The sequence below is a fragment of the Corapipo altera genome, unplaced genomic scaffold (genome assembly GCF_003945725.1).
Source record: "Corapipo altera isolate COAL_440 unplaced genomic scaffold, ASM394572v1 22b, whole genome shotgun sequence".
In the NCBI taxonomy this organism is placed as follows: domain Eukaryota; kingdom Metazoa; phylum Chordata; class Aves; order Passeriformes; family Pipridae; genus Corapipo; species Corapipo altera.
Window position 1 is genome coordinate 13694532 of NW_020884876.1, and position 16930 is coordinate 13711461.

General features: G+C 37.1%; 1 protein-coding gene across 9 annotated transcripts in view; it reads right to left on the reverse strand.

The window, feature by feature from the left end:
- The window catches only part of PALLD (palladin, cytoskeletal associated protein), a 201423-nt gene that overhangs the window by 15115 nt on the left and 169378 nt on the right, over window positions 1-16930 (reverse strand). For 7 of the 9 annotated variants that reach the window (XM_027635685.1, XM_027635686.1, XM_027635681.1 and 4 more), the window contains 5 exons: window positions 9906-10041; window positions 7464-7565; window positions 6840-6890; window positions 5193-5414; window positions 15-164 (listed from right to left, as the gene is read on the reverse strand). In XM_027635685.1, coding sequence (XP_027491486.1) covers window positions 15-164; window positions 5193-5414; window positions 6840-6890; window positions 7464-7565; window positions 9906-10041 — 661 coding nt within the window. The remainder of the gene's footprint in view (window positions 1-14; window positions 165-5192; window positions 5415-6839; window positions 6891-7463; window positions 7566-9905; window positions 10042-16930) is intronic. The other 2 variants (XM_027635687.1, XM_027635684.1) reach the window with 1 other exon arrangement.

Genomic DNA, 16930 nt, shown 5'->3' on the forward strand with positions numbered 1-16930 from the left:
AAACCTTCATTTACCTGTGGGTTAGCAGCCATAATAGTGTAATTCCCATCATCATCCAGGGTGGAGGCTGCAGTATGCAGTGAGCAAGTTCCATCAGGTTCTCTTTGAATTCGGTAGTGATCACTTTGTTTAGAAATTTGCTTCCCATCTTTAAACCAATAAATCTGCAGGAAAAAACAAGGCACAGCTGGTAAGAGGTGGGGTGCTCATTGTCATCATTTCTTAATTAATAGCACTAACGAATCTTAACTGCTGAAAAACTCTCTGGTAAGTATTAAAAGAAAACTGTTTTGAGCAACTAGTAAAAGTGCAGAGCCACACTCCACGAGCCACTTTTACTAACAGTTACGGATTAGCAATTTTTCAAAGAGAAAGAAGGCAGCGTGAACATTTACTGATAAGATTTACGGGTGCATAAGGGGTGTACCCATCCCAAGGGCAGAACAGCAGCTGAATACTTCAAGAACTGAAAGTAAATGTCATTACAAAGAAAAGTTCTGTTTCAGAGAAGATTGGCAATTTTAAACTTATTTCACTTAAATCTGAAGAAGTTGCAGAAAGAACTTAAGAATGCTATTTCTCTCTTTTCAGAAAATAAAAACATAGACCAAGGTAATTATAGGCTTAATTAATTCAATGGCAAATAAAATAGAAGCAATGATCTCACTGTTGAAGCACCCGTTTTGTCTCATACCCGTTACGCTGACTGGACTGGACCAAAATGCCAGAGAGGATTCAGCCGCTCACACCGGCAGCGAGCAGCTCACTGTGGGAATGGGCCAGCTCAGTATAATGACATGATTGAAACAGTGTCACCCTGATGTGACAGGCATCTACAGAGATGGACAGCTTTGCAAAGTAATAGGAAATACTTCAAAGCAAGTCAGCACATAAATAGCCTTTAATCACTGTACGCCAACACCAGCATAGTTCCAAGCTGTACAGAACAGTTACATTATCTATCAAACAGAGGTATTTTCCATTACTTTTGATACATAATTTTATTCTCTGGCTGACCCAAGATCTACTTTCAGTGAGCCAAAAAAATGATGTATGCAGAATAACACAGTAATCCATGAATTACACCAAAAAAAAAGTTTTAATGCCTCAAACTTGAAGCAAAAAATAAAATGTTTTGACCTAGCTTTTAGAATTTTTCTTTTGCTGTATTATAAAAATAATGCAAAATCACAAACTGAAATCTGCTGGAGTCCAAAGTAAAATGTTGTGTATGCATGAACACACACAGAGGAATATCTGAAAAATCTTATACTAGGCAGGCTGTAGTCAGCTGCCCAAACCCATATTTAAGTAGAACATTATTCACTTGTCTTTTCTGAAACGTGTACTATGCCATAACATCAGCTGGTGTTCAGCATTTCGGACACTTGTGCAGATACCCGCACCATTTTTGCAAGGTCAGCTCATATAAAATGCAACAACTGTCCTGGTCCTGTGACTGCTGGGACTATTTAGCAGTAGGAAAACACACACATTTCCTCAGTCGCATTCTTGAAGTGGGAATTTAGGTCTTAAGAGTGAGGAAAGGGTGCTGACTTTCTAGTAAAAACAAAGTGACAAAGCAAAGCACGATTCCATTTCTGATAGAGTTTAATATGCTGGGTTCTTTTTTTTTTTCATATGTGCCAATATTTCAAAGCTTGAAATTCACTCACTTGGGGGGAAAGTTAAGGATATACTCTTAAATTTCACAAAGAGACAATGGAGGATTTTTTGGAGGAAATGAGTTGAAATTTCCCTTAAAATTTATTACTGTGTATGATTTTTATATTAACAAGCATTATGTGTAACTCAAAATGATTTCATTTCCTCAATAGCTGGTTATACTTGTTTCCCATTTTGTCTGTCAGCAGCCTTGCAGAGACTCTGCGGTACTAACAAAAGATTTAGTCATGTCTTCTCATCTGCTGACAGAGCACTTACTGGAGATGCAAAAGATATTTGATCACTTATATACACATGCTAATGGGTGCTAAAGCAATATAGCTGCAAAAAATGAGTTTTAACTTGCATGCTTTATGTGTGTCATAATGTTGCTTGGAAATGTACTGCATTAAGCAGTAATTATTTAATAACAATGCACTTAGCAGAAATATCAGGAGGCATGCCAGAAATTATTACATGGAAATACATGCAAATATTAACTGAACCAGTTATCCAAACATCCAACATGTATATATTGCCCAATACCTATTTCAACTAAGTTTAAAAGCATTGGCATCCCTTATGAGCAGTAAATTCTTAATGTTACCTTTATCTGACATGAAGTTAATAAATAAAACACTACCACTCCAGGAGACAGTGGTCCTTGCAGTGAAGTATTTTCTTTCTAGGATACCTTTTCAAAAATGTACCATTAAACTATTGAAGCACTGAACACTGCATCTGGATTGCTTTTAGTCACACCAGATTTTCAGAAACCAATGTGTAATGACTAGAAATACAACGGAATACATAGCACAAGAAGGGCAGCACAGGCATTTTTAATCACCAAGAATTATATTCAGCCATGTGAAGAGATTAGCTGAGTTGGTCAGAGCATGGTGCAAATAATGCCAAGGTTGTGGGTTCAATCCCCATACGGGCCATTCACTTAAGAGCTGGACTCAGTGATCCTCGTGGGTCCCTTCTAACTCCACAGAATATTCTGTGATATAACACATCCTGTGATAACCTCTTGTATGGCATTGTCCTAATTCTGAAGAGAAATATTCCTTAAAAAGAAGTATTCCACAGTCCCTCCTGTAGCACCACAGGTTTCTCATTTTAATGAAAAAATAGTTTTACATTACACCAAAGGTTATAACCAAAAGTAGACTCAGATTTAAAAAGTCATATTTATGAAGACAGAATTTGCACACCAGTGTTCAATTTACATGGCATGTTCAGGGGAAAAAATAATCAAGCCAATAACCCTGCTTAGAAAAATCCCTTGTAATGAATGCCAGATTTTAGAAACACTACAGTTCTTCCCAAAGCCATTCCTTGGCAGACCTGACAGAATACTTAAAAGGGAGGAGCTTCAAGTTAGTAAATTATTTCCAGCTTTTCATTTGCCAAAGTAAAGAATTTATTCAGAGGCAACACTTCCAGCTTCAACAAATGACAGCAGAAAGGCAGCCCTCAGCCATCGAGCGCTTCAAAATTGCTGTCTTGGCATACTACAGCAGATGAGGGGAAGATACAGCTCTGACATTTGCAAAGACCAGCTAACAAGTAGCCATGCAACAGGACTGAAATTGGTTCCATCCCAAGCAACTTAACAAATTGCACAAAGCATCTGCAAGTGACTGGAATAAAGGGCCATAGTTCCAGGTGCAAGAGCAAATCACTTAATGTGCATGCTTTGACGCTGAAGGAAAACAGAATGTTGTATCTGAATCACGGTGCATTCGCATCAGATGCTCCTCTATAATACCGCGCTTTAGGGGAAGCACTAAGAATGTGGTTTCTTGGCTGTGCAATCCCTATTGCCCAAGTGAGAGAAAGGAGACATCCTCTTTCATCTGTCTTAAATCAGACAGAGAAACTACACCTTAATTGGAAACTGTGAAAATTAGGGAATGGCAAAGTTGACTAAGGATGACTCATAATAGGTCATCTAGCAACTTAGTCATAAGCCTCAGGCAAAAAGAGTACCTCTGCACACACTGCACCTCTATCATCAACAGACCCATTTGTCTTCCACCCTTGTTCAGCACAACAGATTCTCAGCTATGGTCAGCTCAGAAGTAATGCTGGACATCAAGAGTTTGGTTTCAGTCAGACTGGGCTAATCTTCCCAGTGTGTGTCTTCAGTTTGAAGTAGGAGTGCTTTTTTGATATAAGTATAGTGATCAATCCCACTTACTTTGCAGTGGTTCACATCATGTTGTGGTCTTGGAGCACAGAACTGGATTCCTTTCAGATGACACTGAGCCAGAAAATGCGCTCCAAGAACACATCTAATGTGGTGCATCTGCTTCAGTCTGTGGGATGAGATTAGAGCCTGAAGTAAAACCTCCTGAAATGTGTTCAAGGATGAATATATCATTCTTCAGATTTGCTTCTTCTGGTCTGCAGTACTTGTTAATGTAGATGTAGCCCTAGTTCTCTGTTGTTCTTTCTCTGCTACCTGATAATGTCCTTTTTTTTTTTTTTTTAACACTTTGTACAGTATCATACATGTATATCATTGGGCATGTAAAGTCATTTGCATTTATTTCTGTTCAAAATCCTACATACCCGTAAAACTTACACTAGATGAGAGATTTAGATGTGGCTTCTGCTGTGAGATCTTGCGTAACAGATAAGAGATCTTTGATCTTGTCTAGGAAAGATAAGAGCTCCTATCCACACGAGGTCACTGTAAGAGCTGCAAGGACCTCACGGGGAAGGCACTGTCTTTGGCAAGGAAGTTGAAGAAGCTGCTGTTGTTTGCCTGTTGCATGAGTCAGTTGATTGCCAAGCAATTGTTAAAATGGTTATATGCAACCTACACAAGAAAGGCATTCTTCCAGACTACTGACATCATGGTACTTTTACATTTGCTACAAAGAACTGCTTCCCAAGCCCAACCCTCCCTCAGAAGCTGATCATTAAAACCTCACCATCATGTCTCATCTTGCTGTTGGGATATATGAGAACTTGTGGTATTTTATTACGCCTTCCTCTAAATTCCAATAAAATTTAGTCCTGTTAGCGTGTGTAGATGCAGAAGAATGCAGAGATACCATGCTGGCTCCTAACTAGAAGCAACATATTTTTGCATTAACATGTTACCGTGCCTGAGCTAATTACACATGCGAGCGAGATGAATGCTTTTGGGACTACCATGCCAGCTCACATGAGGCTTTCTAGCATTGCACTGAATTTTTTGATACAGATGTATCGTGGAGGTAACTCTGAAAATGACAGGAGAATTGCTTCCAGGTAAAATAATTGCGAGGAAGCCTCAGGAGGGAGTAACTGAGAGTAGAAGCCTCACAGTAGGATTTTTTACTAGTATAAATCTAAATAACTCCAGTGATGCCAAAAGAGATGTGCCAGTTTATGCCAGATAGACTTTCTTGTCAAGTGTGAATGTCTCCTGTTTCTATAAGATACAACCCATAAGGTCCAGAGCCTGATGGTAAAGTACCAACAGAGAACTCTCCAGAGCATTTCTAGAAATGTTTACCCTCTTTTCTTACCTTTGGCTTTGGATTTCCTGCCACTTTGCACATAAATGTTACTGGCATTCCCTCAAAAATTTTGTAGTGCTTCAGCTTTATCTCAAAATATGGTGACATACTGTTATCGATAGGTTCATCTCCATGTTGCACTTCATCATCTGATTCTTCCACAGGAGATCTCTCCAGCCTATATTCAATTTCACTGATCAATCTTTGCTCAAAGCTGGAGACTTTATACTCCTGTCAAACAAGAAAGGTAGATATTAGTGCCCAGCTTCAACACAATGCTCAGCAAGATGTGTTCCTAATGTTTGGGGGGTTTATTTTACTGGTCTTTAACAATCCATTAAGTTTTTACATATAAGAGGAAACTGTAACTTGTTGAAGAAAAACACTATAATCCATGCCTCCAATAACTTCCCTATGAAACAATCAAGACATCTGGTATGAGGCAAAAACTGTATTTCATGTTGTCTTAAGGTCTAATTTATAAGGGGAAGGAAAGTCATTGGTTGCTTTTTTTCCATTTTTAAAAAAATCCTATAAGAATAAAAGTATTCTGAAGCAGTTCATAAAGACAAAAGAAACAAACTAATATTTCCTTGAGGGTACAGACAGATTTAGGGTGGGTTTTGTTTCCAGATGGTCAGAAGACCATATGGTTCACATCTGCTATTTGCATAGAACTGTACTGAAGTCTGAACCAGAAGGCTAAAATTACATTGTTTACAATTGCCTGTAAAAATGAGAAAAAAAATAAGAGAAAATGGCAAAACTGGCAGTCCATGATAGTTGCCTCCCTTTACTCCTGTTGCCATGGTCCTGTTGGCCAAAAATATCACTTCTTACTTAAAACCAAAATCTCCCATAAGAGTATCGAAGATATAGAAAGAAGAGCAGAAAGTTTCATCTGGTGTAAAACACTACCACTGGTTTGAATTTGCTATTCAGATATCAGGGAAAGTTACTGTGATATACACTGTTATTTACTTTCTTGAACTGTCTACTTTGCAATACTGAAGTTCTGCTTGGAATCTTAATGATAAGTGATAATGCCAGGATATAAAAAAGCTCAGAAGCAGGGAAAACCCCCAAATTACTAGTCAATGCTCCTCTCAGTCAGCAGAAATTCAGACACTTTCAAATCACCTTTGGCCTTATTGTATTTAAGACAGAATACACATCTCATGCAATGTTCTTTCACATACCCATCCTCTGTTGCTGCCTCTGGTCTGAGAATGAATGATGTGTAGTATTTCTACTTATCAGTTCCAAAACTAATCATAACCCTCAATAATGGTAAAAAACAGAAGAACAGAGAAATACCTTTGTAAACCATGGATATTTTAAAAATTTCTTTGTTCCCTGAAAGTGTACCATAAAAGTAAACCATGAAGTACATACCACAGTTAGTATCAGTGTATGTTAATGTAACAGCAGAAAGATACCAGAGCACATGATGATTGTTGTTAAACTGCCTGCACTCACACAGTTAGGCTTCTAGAACAACTTGAACATTCTGAAGGGAGTGCAGCCCAAATCACCACAATTATTCATGTTGAGTGACCTTGTTATTAACAAAGAAGAGTAGAAGGGAAAGGGCAAAGACAACAGAGAGAAATAAAATCAATAGACAAAAAGACAGAAAAAGGTGAAAATGTTAACCTTTTGAACATCCACAGGACTCACTACAGATGCACCAACAGAGCGAGCTTCCTGTAAGGGTAGAAAGAAAGATCAAGAGGCAGAAAGAAGACCGAGAGATATCCATGAGAGTTTCTCAGAGTTTTTATCAGGAGAATGTACTTTATGTGGCACTGTAAGCAAATGAATGCTACACAGTTCTGAATAGCAACTCTGGCATCTGAACAATGGAGAACGTGTACCTGGCCTTTCAAGCAGACTTTCTGTTGTGGTTTTGGTCTGCATCCAAAAAGTGCATATTACACAAATAAAGAAAAGATGGTTTCAAGATAGTAGATGTATTTTTGTCTTGAGAGATTTAAAGGTCAGGATAGAATAGGATAAATGGAAGGGTTTAAAGTAGAAAGCAGACATTTGAGAAGTCTCAACCTTATGGAAAAACTGAGCAATAGACATGTGATCCTCCAGTTTACTTCACTAATATATAACTTCTCTATATATGACTTCTCTAATCAATAACCATCCTATCTTGTGTATATTTACTGTCTTATTAAAGTTGGACTTTATTTTAGTGACAATCATAGCCTGCAAAAAAGAAAAATTGAAAGGAATTTTTTTCTATGAAATTGTAGAGTTGTGTGGCACCTGTATAGCAGGATCTTCTTCTGGTTCCTGTATATTGAAGACAGTTGCAGCACTGTCTGCTCCCAGCAATCGACGAGCCATCTTTTCCTCATATGTTAATCTCTGAACAAAAAATAAAAAGGAGACGAGGGGGAGGGAAAAGAAGAAAGAAAAGTTAAGAACTACAAAGCAGTACACCATAATGTTACTTAAAGTAATGTTAATAAAAGAGAGCAGAAATGTTTCTAACAGAATTTTTCTACCACAGTTTGCAATGCATTTTTTTTGCATTACAAGAGGCTCTTTTGGCTTAAATGATTCTTGCCCTGACTTTGCCATTTGTTTCCATCCTTGTGCCAGGAACTTGGGCAGGAATGAACAATAGGAGCTGCTTAAATCAGCAGGGCCATCAAAAGAAAGCATGTCAAATCATCCCAAATCTTACTCCTAGTCGTTCTGCTTGGTTTTTACATTAGAACCACAAGACAGAAAACTCTGCCAAAAATGATAAGGAGATTCTACTCAAATATTTTATCAAAAATATAACAGCTTTAGAGAAAAATGTATTCTTTAAGGTTTTTTTAATTTCTATTTCTTCTTATTCTTTTATAACTTATAAAGACAATTTACACTCAGAAGGTAAAGTGAGTTAAAAGAAAACCTTAATATATAATTCAATTATTTCTTTATTAGCTTTCTTTCTACATTCAATACCATATTTCAGACACTTAGACACTTTCTTACAAACAACATTGCAAAAAATGCCAGTTTATGAAAGAGAAACTCATTTCATGGTGAAACACCTCATTTAAAGAGAAAAATGAATGAAGAATGGAAATTGTAAAATATTACATCTGCTTAATGCTTGCAATTTTTAAAAAGCTCATTTAATTTTATTTTTTTTAATATGTCATATTGTAGCTAAACCAGCAGGCTGAAACTCATGAAAACTAGGTAGCAATGTTGGCTTGTTTACAAGTGTCTAAGAAAATCATGAACTTTTCTTTACTTAAATTTCTTCTGCAATCACTCCGAGTGCCCACAGCCATGATTATGCCTACAGAATTCACCCAAGACAGGAATCTGCGAGGCAAAAGCCTCAAGGCCAGCACAAAACCAGTTTACTTAGTTCAAGATCCCACATCATCTGATCACAGTTGGTCTATTTTTTTTTTACCTTGGGCCATGTGGGCATTCTCAGGACATTCCATTCGTTTACCCAGGCCAAGCATCTCTCTCACTTTCCAAAATAGGCATTTGGCAGTCATACTCCGCCCACCTCCTTTGAAAAAACAGGAACTAATACACTATGACAGTGATTCTGCTTAACTGCTGGAGAAAACTGCCAAACCCCATGTAGTCAATGGAGAAAGATAAGTACAGAAGCACAAGTCCTCTCTGAACATTCCCCCTGCTTCACTCCATTGACCTTATTAAGAACTGGAATCCAGCAATTGTTGACTAGATAGTCTGACTAGACAGGCTGTCTTGAACTACACCACCATAGTTCACACCTCAGAGCTGGTAGCAAACTTAGCAAACTACTGTGCATGGTCCTAAGAATCTTAAAGCACACTTCCTTTCAGTGGCACAAAGGCATCCCAAGGCATTCAGATGCTTTTGAAAACATTTCATTGATAAAAGAGGGGTGATAGTCTACATTTTTAATATTACTTTCCTCTTAAAAGAAATTCCTGCTTCAAAGACCATGTCTTAATAGTTGTAAAAATTTCTTAGGAAAGTTGCCTCTCATCAACTCTGAGCAGGAAGAATTTGGTATTTTATCTTTTAAGCACATCTTAAAGTGCACAAAAATGAACAGAGATCTTTGCAGCTGTGCATTTCCATTGTTTGATATGCTCATTTTACCTCATTTCTTGACTCCTCAAGCAGGTCATTAACTCTTGATAAAGTCTTTAAGTTAATACTATAAGTTATTTCTTATTCTATTGGTCAAAAGAAGCCCTGCAACTGCAGAATCTAATGATACCTGATTTCTGTTGGGTTGTTTTTCATTATGAACTGCCTTGTTCTCCTCTGATGTCCAGTTACCACCTATTCCTTCCACTCATTGTCTAGTGGCTGGGCACAAGGTATAATGAGCCTGGACTGAACATGAGCTATGCATGTTCATCTACTCAGTGATGAACAGTCAAAAGCAAATGGCCTTTGAGGCTCAAAAAGTCCTTGAGATACAGACTGTGCAGGCTTCTTATGCAAATTCATCATTTTTGAGACCTCTGTTACTTTGTTAAGTCCAAACAAAGTTGTCAAACAGGAGAAGGAATGATAGACCAAAATGTACACTATCATTCCTTATGGAAATGCAGTTTTGGAAATTCAGTACAAATAATAAATACATAAAAAGAAATCTACAACTATTATATTATATGCAGCATATCTGAGAAACTACTCATGATGCCCACTCCCATTCCCCAGGGTATTTTTGGGGGGTTTTTTTACCGGTTGTCCATTGTTCAAAAGGTCTTCTTTGAATCGAAGTTTTCTCTCCAGATCCTGAATGACAGCATCTTTTGACCCTTGAATCTCTTCATCTGATGCTATCCTAGCAGTTCTGCCTGTTTTCTTGGGAAATCCCCTGCAAAACAGTACAAAAAAATTCATGAGCTTTCCTGAAATCATTGGTATTTCATAATTTATCTGGAAACACTGCTATTAGTGAAGAAGCAACATTGTGTCTTTGAAATTAGAGCTCTGACATCTTTTTTACTATGCTGTCCCTACTAAATCACATCACTGATTAAATGGTTAGTTTACAAAGTTAAAACTATGCTTTATTTGTGCCTTGGTTAAAATATGGCTCAGGATTGCTTGGCTGTGGCTGTAAACACCATACACACAGATGAAACTCATGAGCAGTGGAGATAAAATGAAGTGAGAGAATACATGAAAGAGAAAGTATGACTAGATAAGTAGGGCTGGAAGATAAGGTAGGTTCCTATGAAGTACCAGATGAATAAAGATCAGAAAGATATTAGACAAGGCATTAAACTATTAATTTCTTATATTATGTACTAATTTCTTGTTACAACTTTGCAATACACCACGCATGACTTCATGTTTATTCTCCATATCTCTGTGAACAAATACTCGTAAGGCAGCATGTAAATGTTTCTGAAAGAAGAGCCTTTCACAGAGTGTAGGTTATGCTGGAAAAAGAAAAATCATCCCTGTAAAGCAGTTTGCAGCAGCAAGGTTTCCCAATGGAATAGCAGCCATTTAGCAGTTTGCATATACAGGGCTAAGCACTCCCCTTACCAGCCTACAAGTTATGATTATACTTTCAGGAACTGTCACTCCCATTTTCTGAAATGATACAGGAAATTTTATTTTTCCAGACTGCACTAATATTTAACACTTCTCAGTAATGAGATGAGGGCTTTATTGCTGGAAATGCCCAACAAGGGTGGTTTCTACTGAAGATCAGTTCTTAACACAGTTGTGAAGAAATCAACATTGCTATCATATTTGAAATTTGTAGCACACCCCATTTCTCCAATGAAGTCACACATTATTGTTTAAAACACTGATACTGGTTCAGTATTAGTTTATGGGGTTTTTTTTACCTTCATTGAGTAAACAGGGCTCAGCCCATTACATGGGAATGACTTATGTAAAATATGGAATGGTGTCAAATAAATTGACAAACTCACAAAAGCCAGAGATGGAAAAAATCAGACTAGCATGTAATTGGTAAATTTATTTCCAGTACACATCTTAATAATTTAATTACTGGTATCAAAATGTTAAACAAGAATCATATAGAGATAAATTTTCTTGGGTATTGTTCAGTACTATGTTTCTATAACACTTCAGAAACTTAATTCTTCAGCAAGTGCTTTCAATGGTAATTTTTATCATTAGCAAAAATGAAACAATACACATATGCTGTTAAAAGCCAAAAAGGAATTAAGTGGATAGATGAGAAGACAATAATTGGAAATAATTGGAAATGTTTCTGTCTAAATTCCTAAAACATTCATATTCTGTTACTGTGTGTAAAATGTGAAAACAGTGAAGTTCTGTAAAAAGAACTGCATTTTCACATAAAATGACAGCAGAAGAGCAGACATTTGCCTAATGTCACAAAGAGACAGAACAACATCGCTCACCCTAGAAATACTGATCTGCTAGCTGGAGATCACCAAGTAAAACAATTTGCTCAGCTTTTGGCTGGGGATCTTCTCAGTCACAAATAACAAAGAAAGCCTCCTCCACTCTGTTTTGGGGAAGAGATCAGGAAAACTATCCCATCTACAGGGAGACAAGAGAGTGCTAAGAGGAAGGCATAAAATCTCTTCAAGAAATTTGGAACAGTAAATGTAAAAGAAGATAAGGAAGAAAAATGGATAGGAGAAGGTGGAAGAAGAGATCAGAAGCTAATAACCTCCAAGAAGACTGGACCATCTGCTAGAAGGCTAGTAGGCTAGTGGAAAGGTGGCATCTGTTTCTTCCCTTGCAGTCTTTCCCTTCACCTTCCAGCCTTTAACCCACCTAGCCATCACTGCCATGGAACCAAATTTCATTACTTTTCAGAAAAGGCACACACCAAAACCCAAACACCAACAAGAACAACACCACCACCACCAAAAACAAACAAACAAACAAATCAAAACAAAACAAAAAAATTCAGCCAACTTCAAGGCAGCAAATTTCAAATTTGGCTTCACCTTTGGCTTTACCCTGCGCCAGCTTTTAATGGAGGCATGCATCCTTCCTTGAAAATTCCAAGTGATATATTAAGAAATATCTTTCATTTCACATTCTCAAAAATTTCATACTTGAATGATAAAGAGTTTTAGCAGAAGAGGATCTGCTTATGCTTGGGACTCAATACAGTGTAAAGGTGAAATGTAGATTTTACCCAAATAAGTCACAACAGTGTATAAAAAGAGGGATGAGCTAAGTGCTCTGGAGTGGATTTCAAGTAACAAGTGAAAGTATTTTCTGAAGCATTATTGTTTATCTCTGAAAACAAAAACCCCTAAGCAAATACACCCATTTTTTAAAGGGGAAGGAGCACCAAGAGAATTGCAAGTTAGTAAGTTCAGCATTCACACTAAATGCAAGAAAACAATATTACAGTCCATTCCTAAACAATGTAGGATAATAAGGAAATGAAAATTTAATCATATCAAACCTCATGTTTATCTCTTTGTCAGGCCGAAGGGCATGCAGATAAGCAAAAAGAAGTAGCTTTGATACACTACAGTTTATGGTTACTGAGTTAGCCTTCAGGAGCTGCAGTAAATTCCCTAGTGAATCAAGGAAACAGAGTCCAGATGAAGTTTCTATTATATAGCTGCATAACAGTCTGAAAAAGCTATTCTGAGAGAACAATGATTTATTTTTCTATCAAACTGGAAGAATATAGTCCAATGAGGTCTTTCAAAGGTCTCTGTATACTAAGTTCATTACTTAGGGTTTCAACCTTAACAATGGAAAAGTGAAATAGGAAAACGTGTTTCTTAAATTGGCTGATGACACTGAACTTGCAGTGGTTGCAATTCATTTGTAGGTAACAACTGTCATACACAATAATCTTCATAATTTGTCTAAAGGTTTCATCTACTGATGAAACTCAGGAAAATGCTCAAAGCATTATAGCAATGCAAATGGAAAATTAATACTAACATATTAAGCATCTCTTGAGAATCTATAAGATTAAAACTTGGAAAATTATTTCAAAAGGGAAATAAATATAATTCCGGACATGTGAGCATAAGACATGAAATTTATCTCTTTTCCTTTATTCCTTGCTGTTAGACACTGAATCCAGTATTACCACTGCGCTTCGAGAAAAAATACAGCAAACTGGAAAACTTTAGAACAAAAAAAAACATCTAAAAGCATAGCTTTTGTGACAAGCTATGTCACACACACACAGACATTCTTGTTTGTTTAGTTGGGAAATTAGGAAAATGAAGATAGGCAAATCAAACATAAAACATCAGAAATCAGACAATAGCTGACATCAGAAAATAGCTGGTATTTAATGATTCTCCATGTCCATTGAAGATACTAATTGACAATAACTTGAACAAGCTTAGACAAAACTATGTAGAACTCTCCTTTCTCTACCCTACAACAGTGACAATTAAACCCTGAAACATATCATGTAGGAAAGCTAAGGAATTTTGTTTAAGAACAAAGTATGCAAATATGTCAGCAATGGCCTGTGGATCCCTGGTAACTTTGAACAGGAGAGGCATACTCCCTAACAACTTTCCAGTTCTCTAGTTAAGTGTCAGAACATCCTGAGCTTTTCACAGTCAGCATGGAAGAGTCATCCAAAACCTGGTCAAGGTAACTTGCCTGAAAAATAGATTATCTCCTCTTTACTTACATTTACAAATAAGTATCTTAACAAGGAAGTAGTTGCTTTAAAAATTTAACTATAAAAATGAACACCAATCAAAATTTCTTCAAATGCCTTTAGAAAGCTTCTCTCTTTCCCTTTTGGCACTATTTTAAACTGGAACAAAAAAAACCCTAAGAGGTGTATAAGGAAATGTGGATCTTCCTGCAGACCCTTTATTTCAACCCCGTTTTCAGAATCTCTTTCTCTAAATATACACACTTCAAAAACTGTACATAAATATACACATATATACATACCCCCACAGCAAGTTAGCTCTTAAGACATATGTTCTTGCGATGAATTCCAAAATGAATAGAAGGCAATGGCAACAAATAGAAGGACTTTAGTAAATCTATCCTCCAAAGCACAGACCCTTTTAGCCTGAGAGATGGTTTGCATGTCAAGACAGCCTGGCAGCAAACTTTCTTCAGCTGCTTTTGCAAATATTTTTCACCATCCTTACATGCCCTTAACTGGATGCATTTAGCTCCGAAGATTTGTGTCCTTAGTGACGCACGAGCTTTCTTTCTGTCTTCTCCAAGGGATAACATCAAGCAAGAAAATCTGCCAATTTATTTATGTTATCTGTATGTTCATTCTTTGCCCAGCGCAATTTGCAGATATATTGTCAATATTAAGCTAGCAGGAGATAGCTAGAGAAGGCATATTTCAGAATGTTGACAGCATTAGTCTGAAGCACACAACCACCACCACAAATGTGCAGAGAAACTAACAGCCTTGAGAATTAGGTTGCAATTCACATGGATTTTAAGCACCTCTGAAATATGCATCACTTAAGGCAGTGAGGGGGCCTGAATACAGGCGTAGATAAAAGCACAAATGTCTGAACTCTTTTGCTTTGAAAGGGTGCAATGAAATTGCCAAAACTGTCATCTTAATTCACACAGAGATTTTTGACAGCAAGGTTTTTTGCAACCTCGGCTTGGCTCTCTTTAGTTTTGAATACTTGCCCTGACATTTGTTTAGAAGGAAGGCCAAACCAGCAGTACTTTTCATGTTTTAATTACACACAGTGCATGCTGGATGCGATTCCCTCTTTTCCTATGTACCTTTTACAGTGTAAACAAGGGCAACAGGCTGGCTGTTGTTATCCTTCCAAGACCAAATTCCTGTTTGCAGCCAATATGGCTCAGTTTCACAGAAATCCAAATCAATTCTCTGGTACTGAGGTAATGAACACTAACTTGATTTTTCCTTTAAAAATAAAGTCTTCCAAAAATACAGCTAATTCCTGCCCATTTCACACATTTTTTTTACTTACTGTAAGAGCAAAGTTACTACAAGCACTGTAACAGGTCACAAACCTTGAAGTTGCAGCTGCACAGTAAAATCAGTTTAGTCTGGTCTTGTCACAGCAAGACCATGAAGACCAGGAGCTTCAGCTCTGTCCAGTAAAGTGATGTTAAATGTATCTGAATTAGGGGGAATGTCTGAGGCACAGACCTGACTAAGGATGACTTGCAGTAAATGGAACAAATGTACAAAAGTTCAATTATTTCTGCCAGCCAAGGTTCTGAAACTGTAGTTGAAAAAAATAAACAAATCATGCTTCAGTATTGGATGGGGTCAAGGCTGACATGAATAATATATATATTTCTGAACAAGTTTGATCCTCCTTAATGATTAGATAACAAAGAGTACAACTCTCCTACAAACTGCATGACTACCACTAGGGGTTTTTTTCCTCTAAAGCTTACATTTAAAAACACATTTTTACTCATTAAAATAAGAATTACTATTTCTTCATTCCCCGTTCAGTTCCTTCCCCCAGGCAAGTTTTCCCTCTGCTACATCCTGCACTGGTTACCATAGATATATAAACGCCATTTGCTTTTCAAAAGATGTACATGTACTTTGATATCAAGTTAAAGAAGTAATACTTATTTTGTAACCCATAATCTTATCTGAAATTCTGGTTGTTACCAGCAGTATGCTAGAACTGATGGTTAAGAAGAAATTACTAAAGCACTGGCTGCTCCTGAGTGTAGAAAAGGCTGGCACAGTCCTCATAGTCCTGAAATCTAGAGAAGAACTTCCAGAAATATGTGAAGAAAAAGCTACATATTGGGATCCAGTTTTTGAGAAAATGTGTTTTAGGATTTTTGTTATGTTATTATACTGTGTTATTGTATTATTCCCTTTCATTGTACCCCCATTTTCCCTTATTTTCCCTAAGCTTTCGAACCCTGCATTTCTATTGGCCAGTTAGTGCTGCATTGCAGTACCAAACTTATATGGCCATTTCTTCCTTATATAGATATACTCCTCCTCTTGTTCTCCCTATATGGTCCTAGTTTGCATACTCCGCCCTTGCTCCTCCTCAGTTACTCCCCTTGTTCCAGCAATTTCTGCTCCTGCCCTGTAAAAGGCAGGAGCCATGTTAATAAAGTGTTCCATTTTGCACCTAACATCAAAGTGTCCGAACCCTCATTCCTATCGGGCCATCGAGGACACTGAGAGCCTGTTTCCTGCAGCTACACTGTACTGAGAAAAGATAATACATCCAAAGTATTAACCTTTTCTCCACTGATGTAATGCAACTGATTAAAGTCTCTGCATCTATCAAGAACTGTACCTGGCTTTTATACTCATAGATGTTTTTGTGGCATTTAGGTCTGTTTAAAATAAAGAAGTCCTGAAATTGAGTCCTCTGAAAAGAGAAATCTGCAGACCAAAACAAAGCAGCAAAGCAATGCTGTGAACATCCTCTCTTTTCAACAGGGAAGTATGTGTACTAATTCTCTTATTAAAGTTCACTGTCATCTTACAATATTCTTAGTATCTGCAAATACAATTTAGAAAAAAGGAACTGGATAAAAACATCTTGAAAAGTAAGACTTCCAGATGCAATGATTGTCAGGATACTTTTATTTTGGCTAATGTCTGTGCGTCTGCATGTTACATCCTTGATCCCTAGTTTTGCGCAACTTCAGCTCATTAGGTCTGGGGCACAACCTGGATTTCAAAGTTCAAATGGAATAAACATGCATTCATCACATTTCAGAAAAGTTGACATGGGTATGTATTTTATGATAATCAAGTACATACATCTAATAAAAAGGTGTTATACTGTACAAAAACAAAG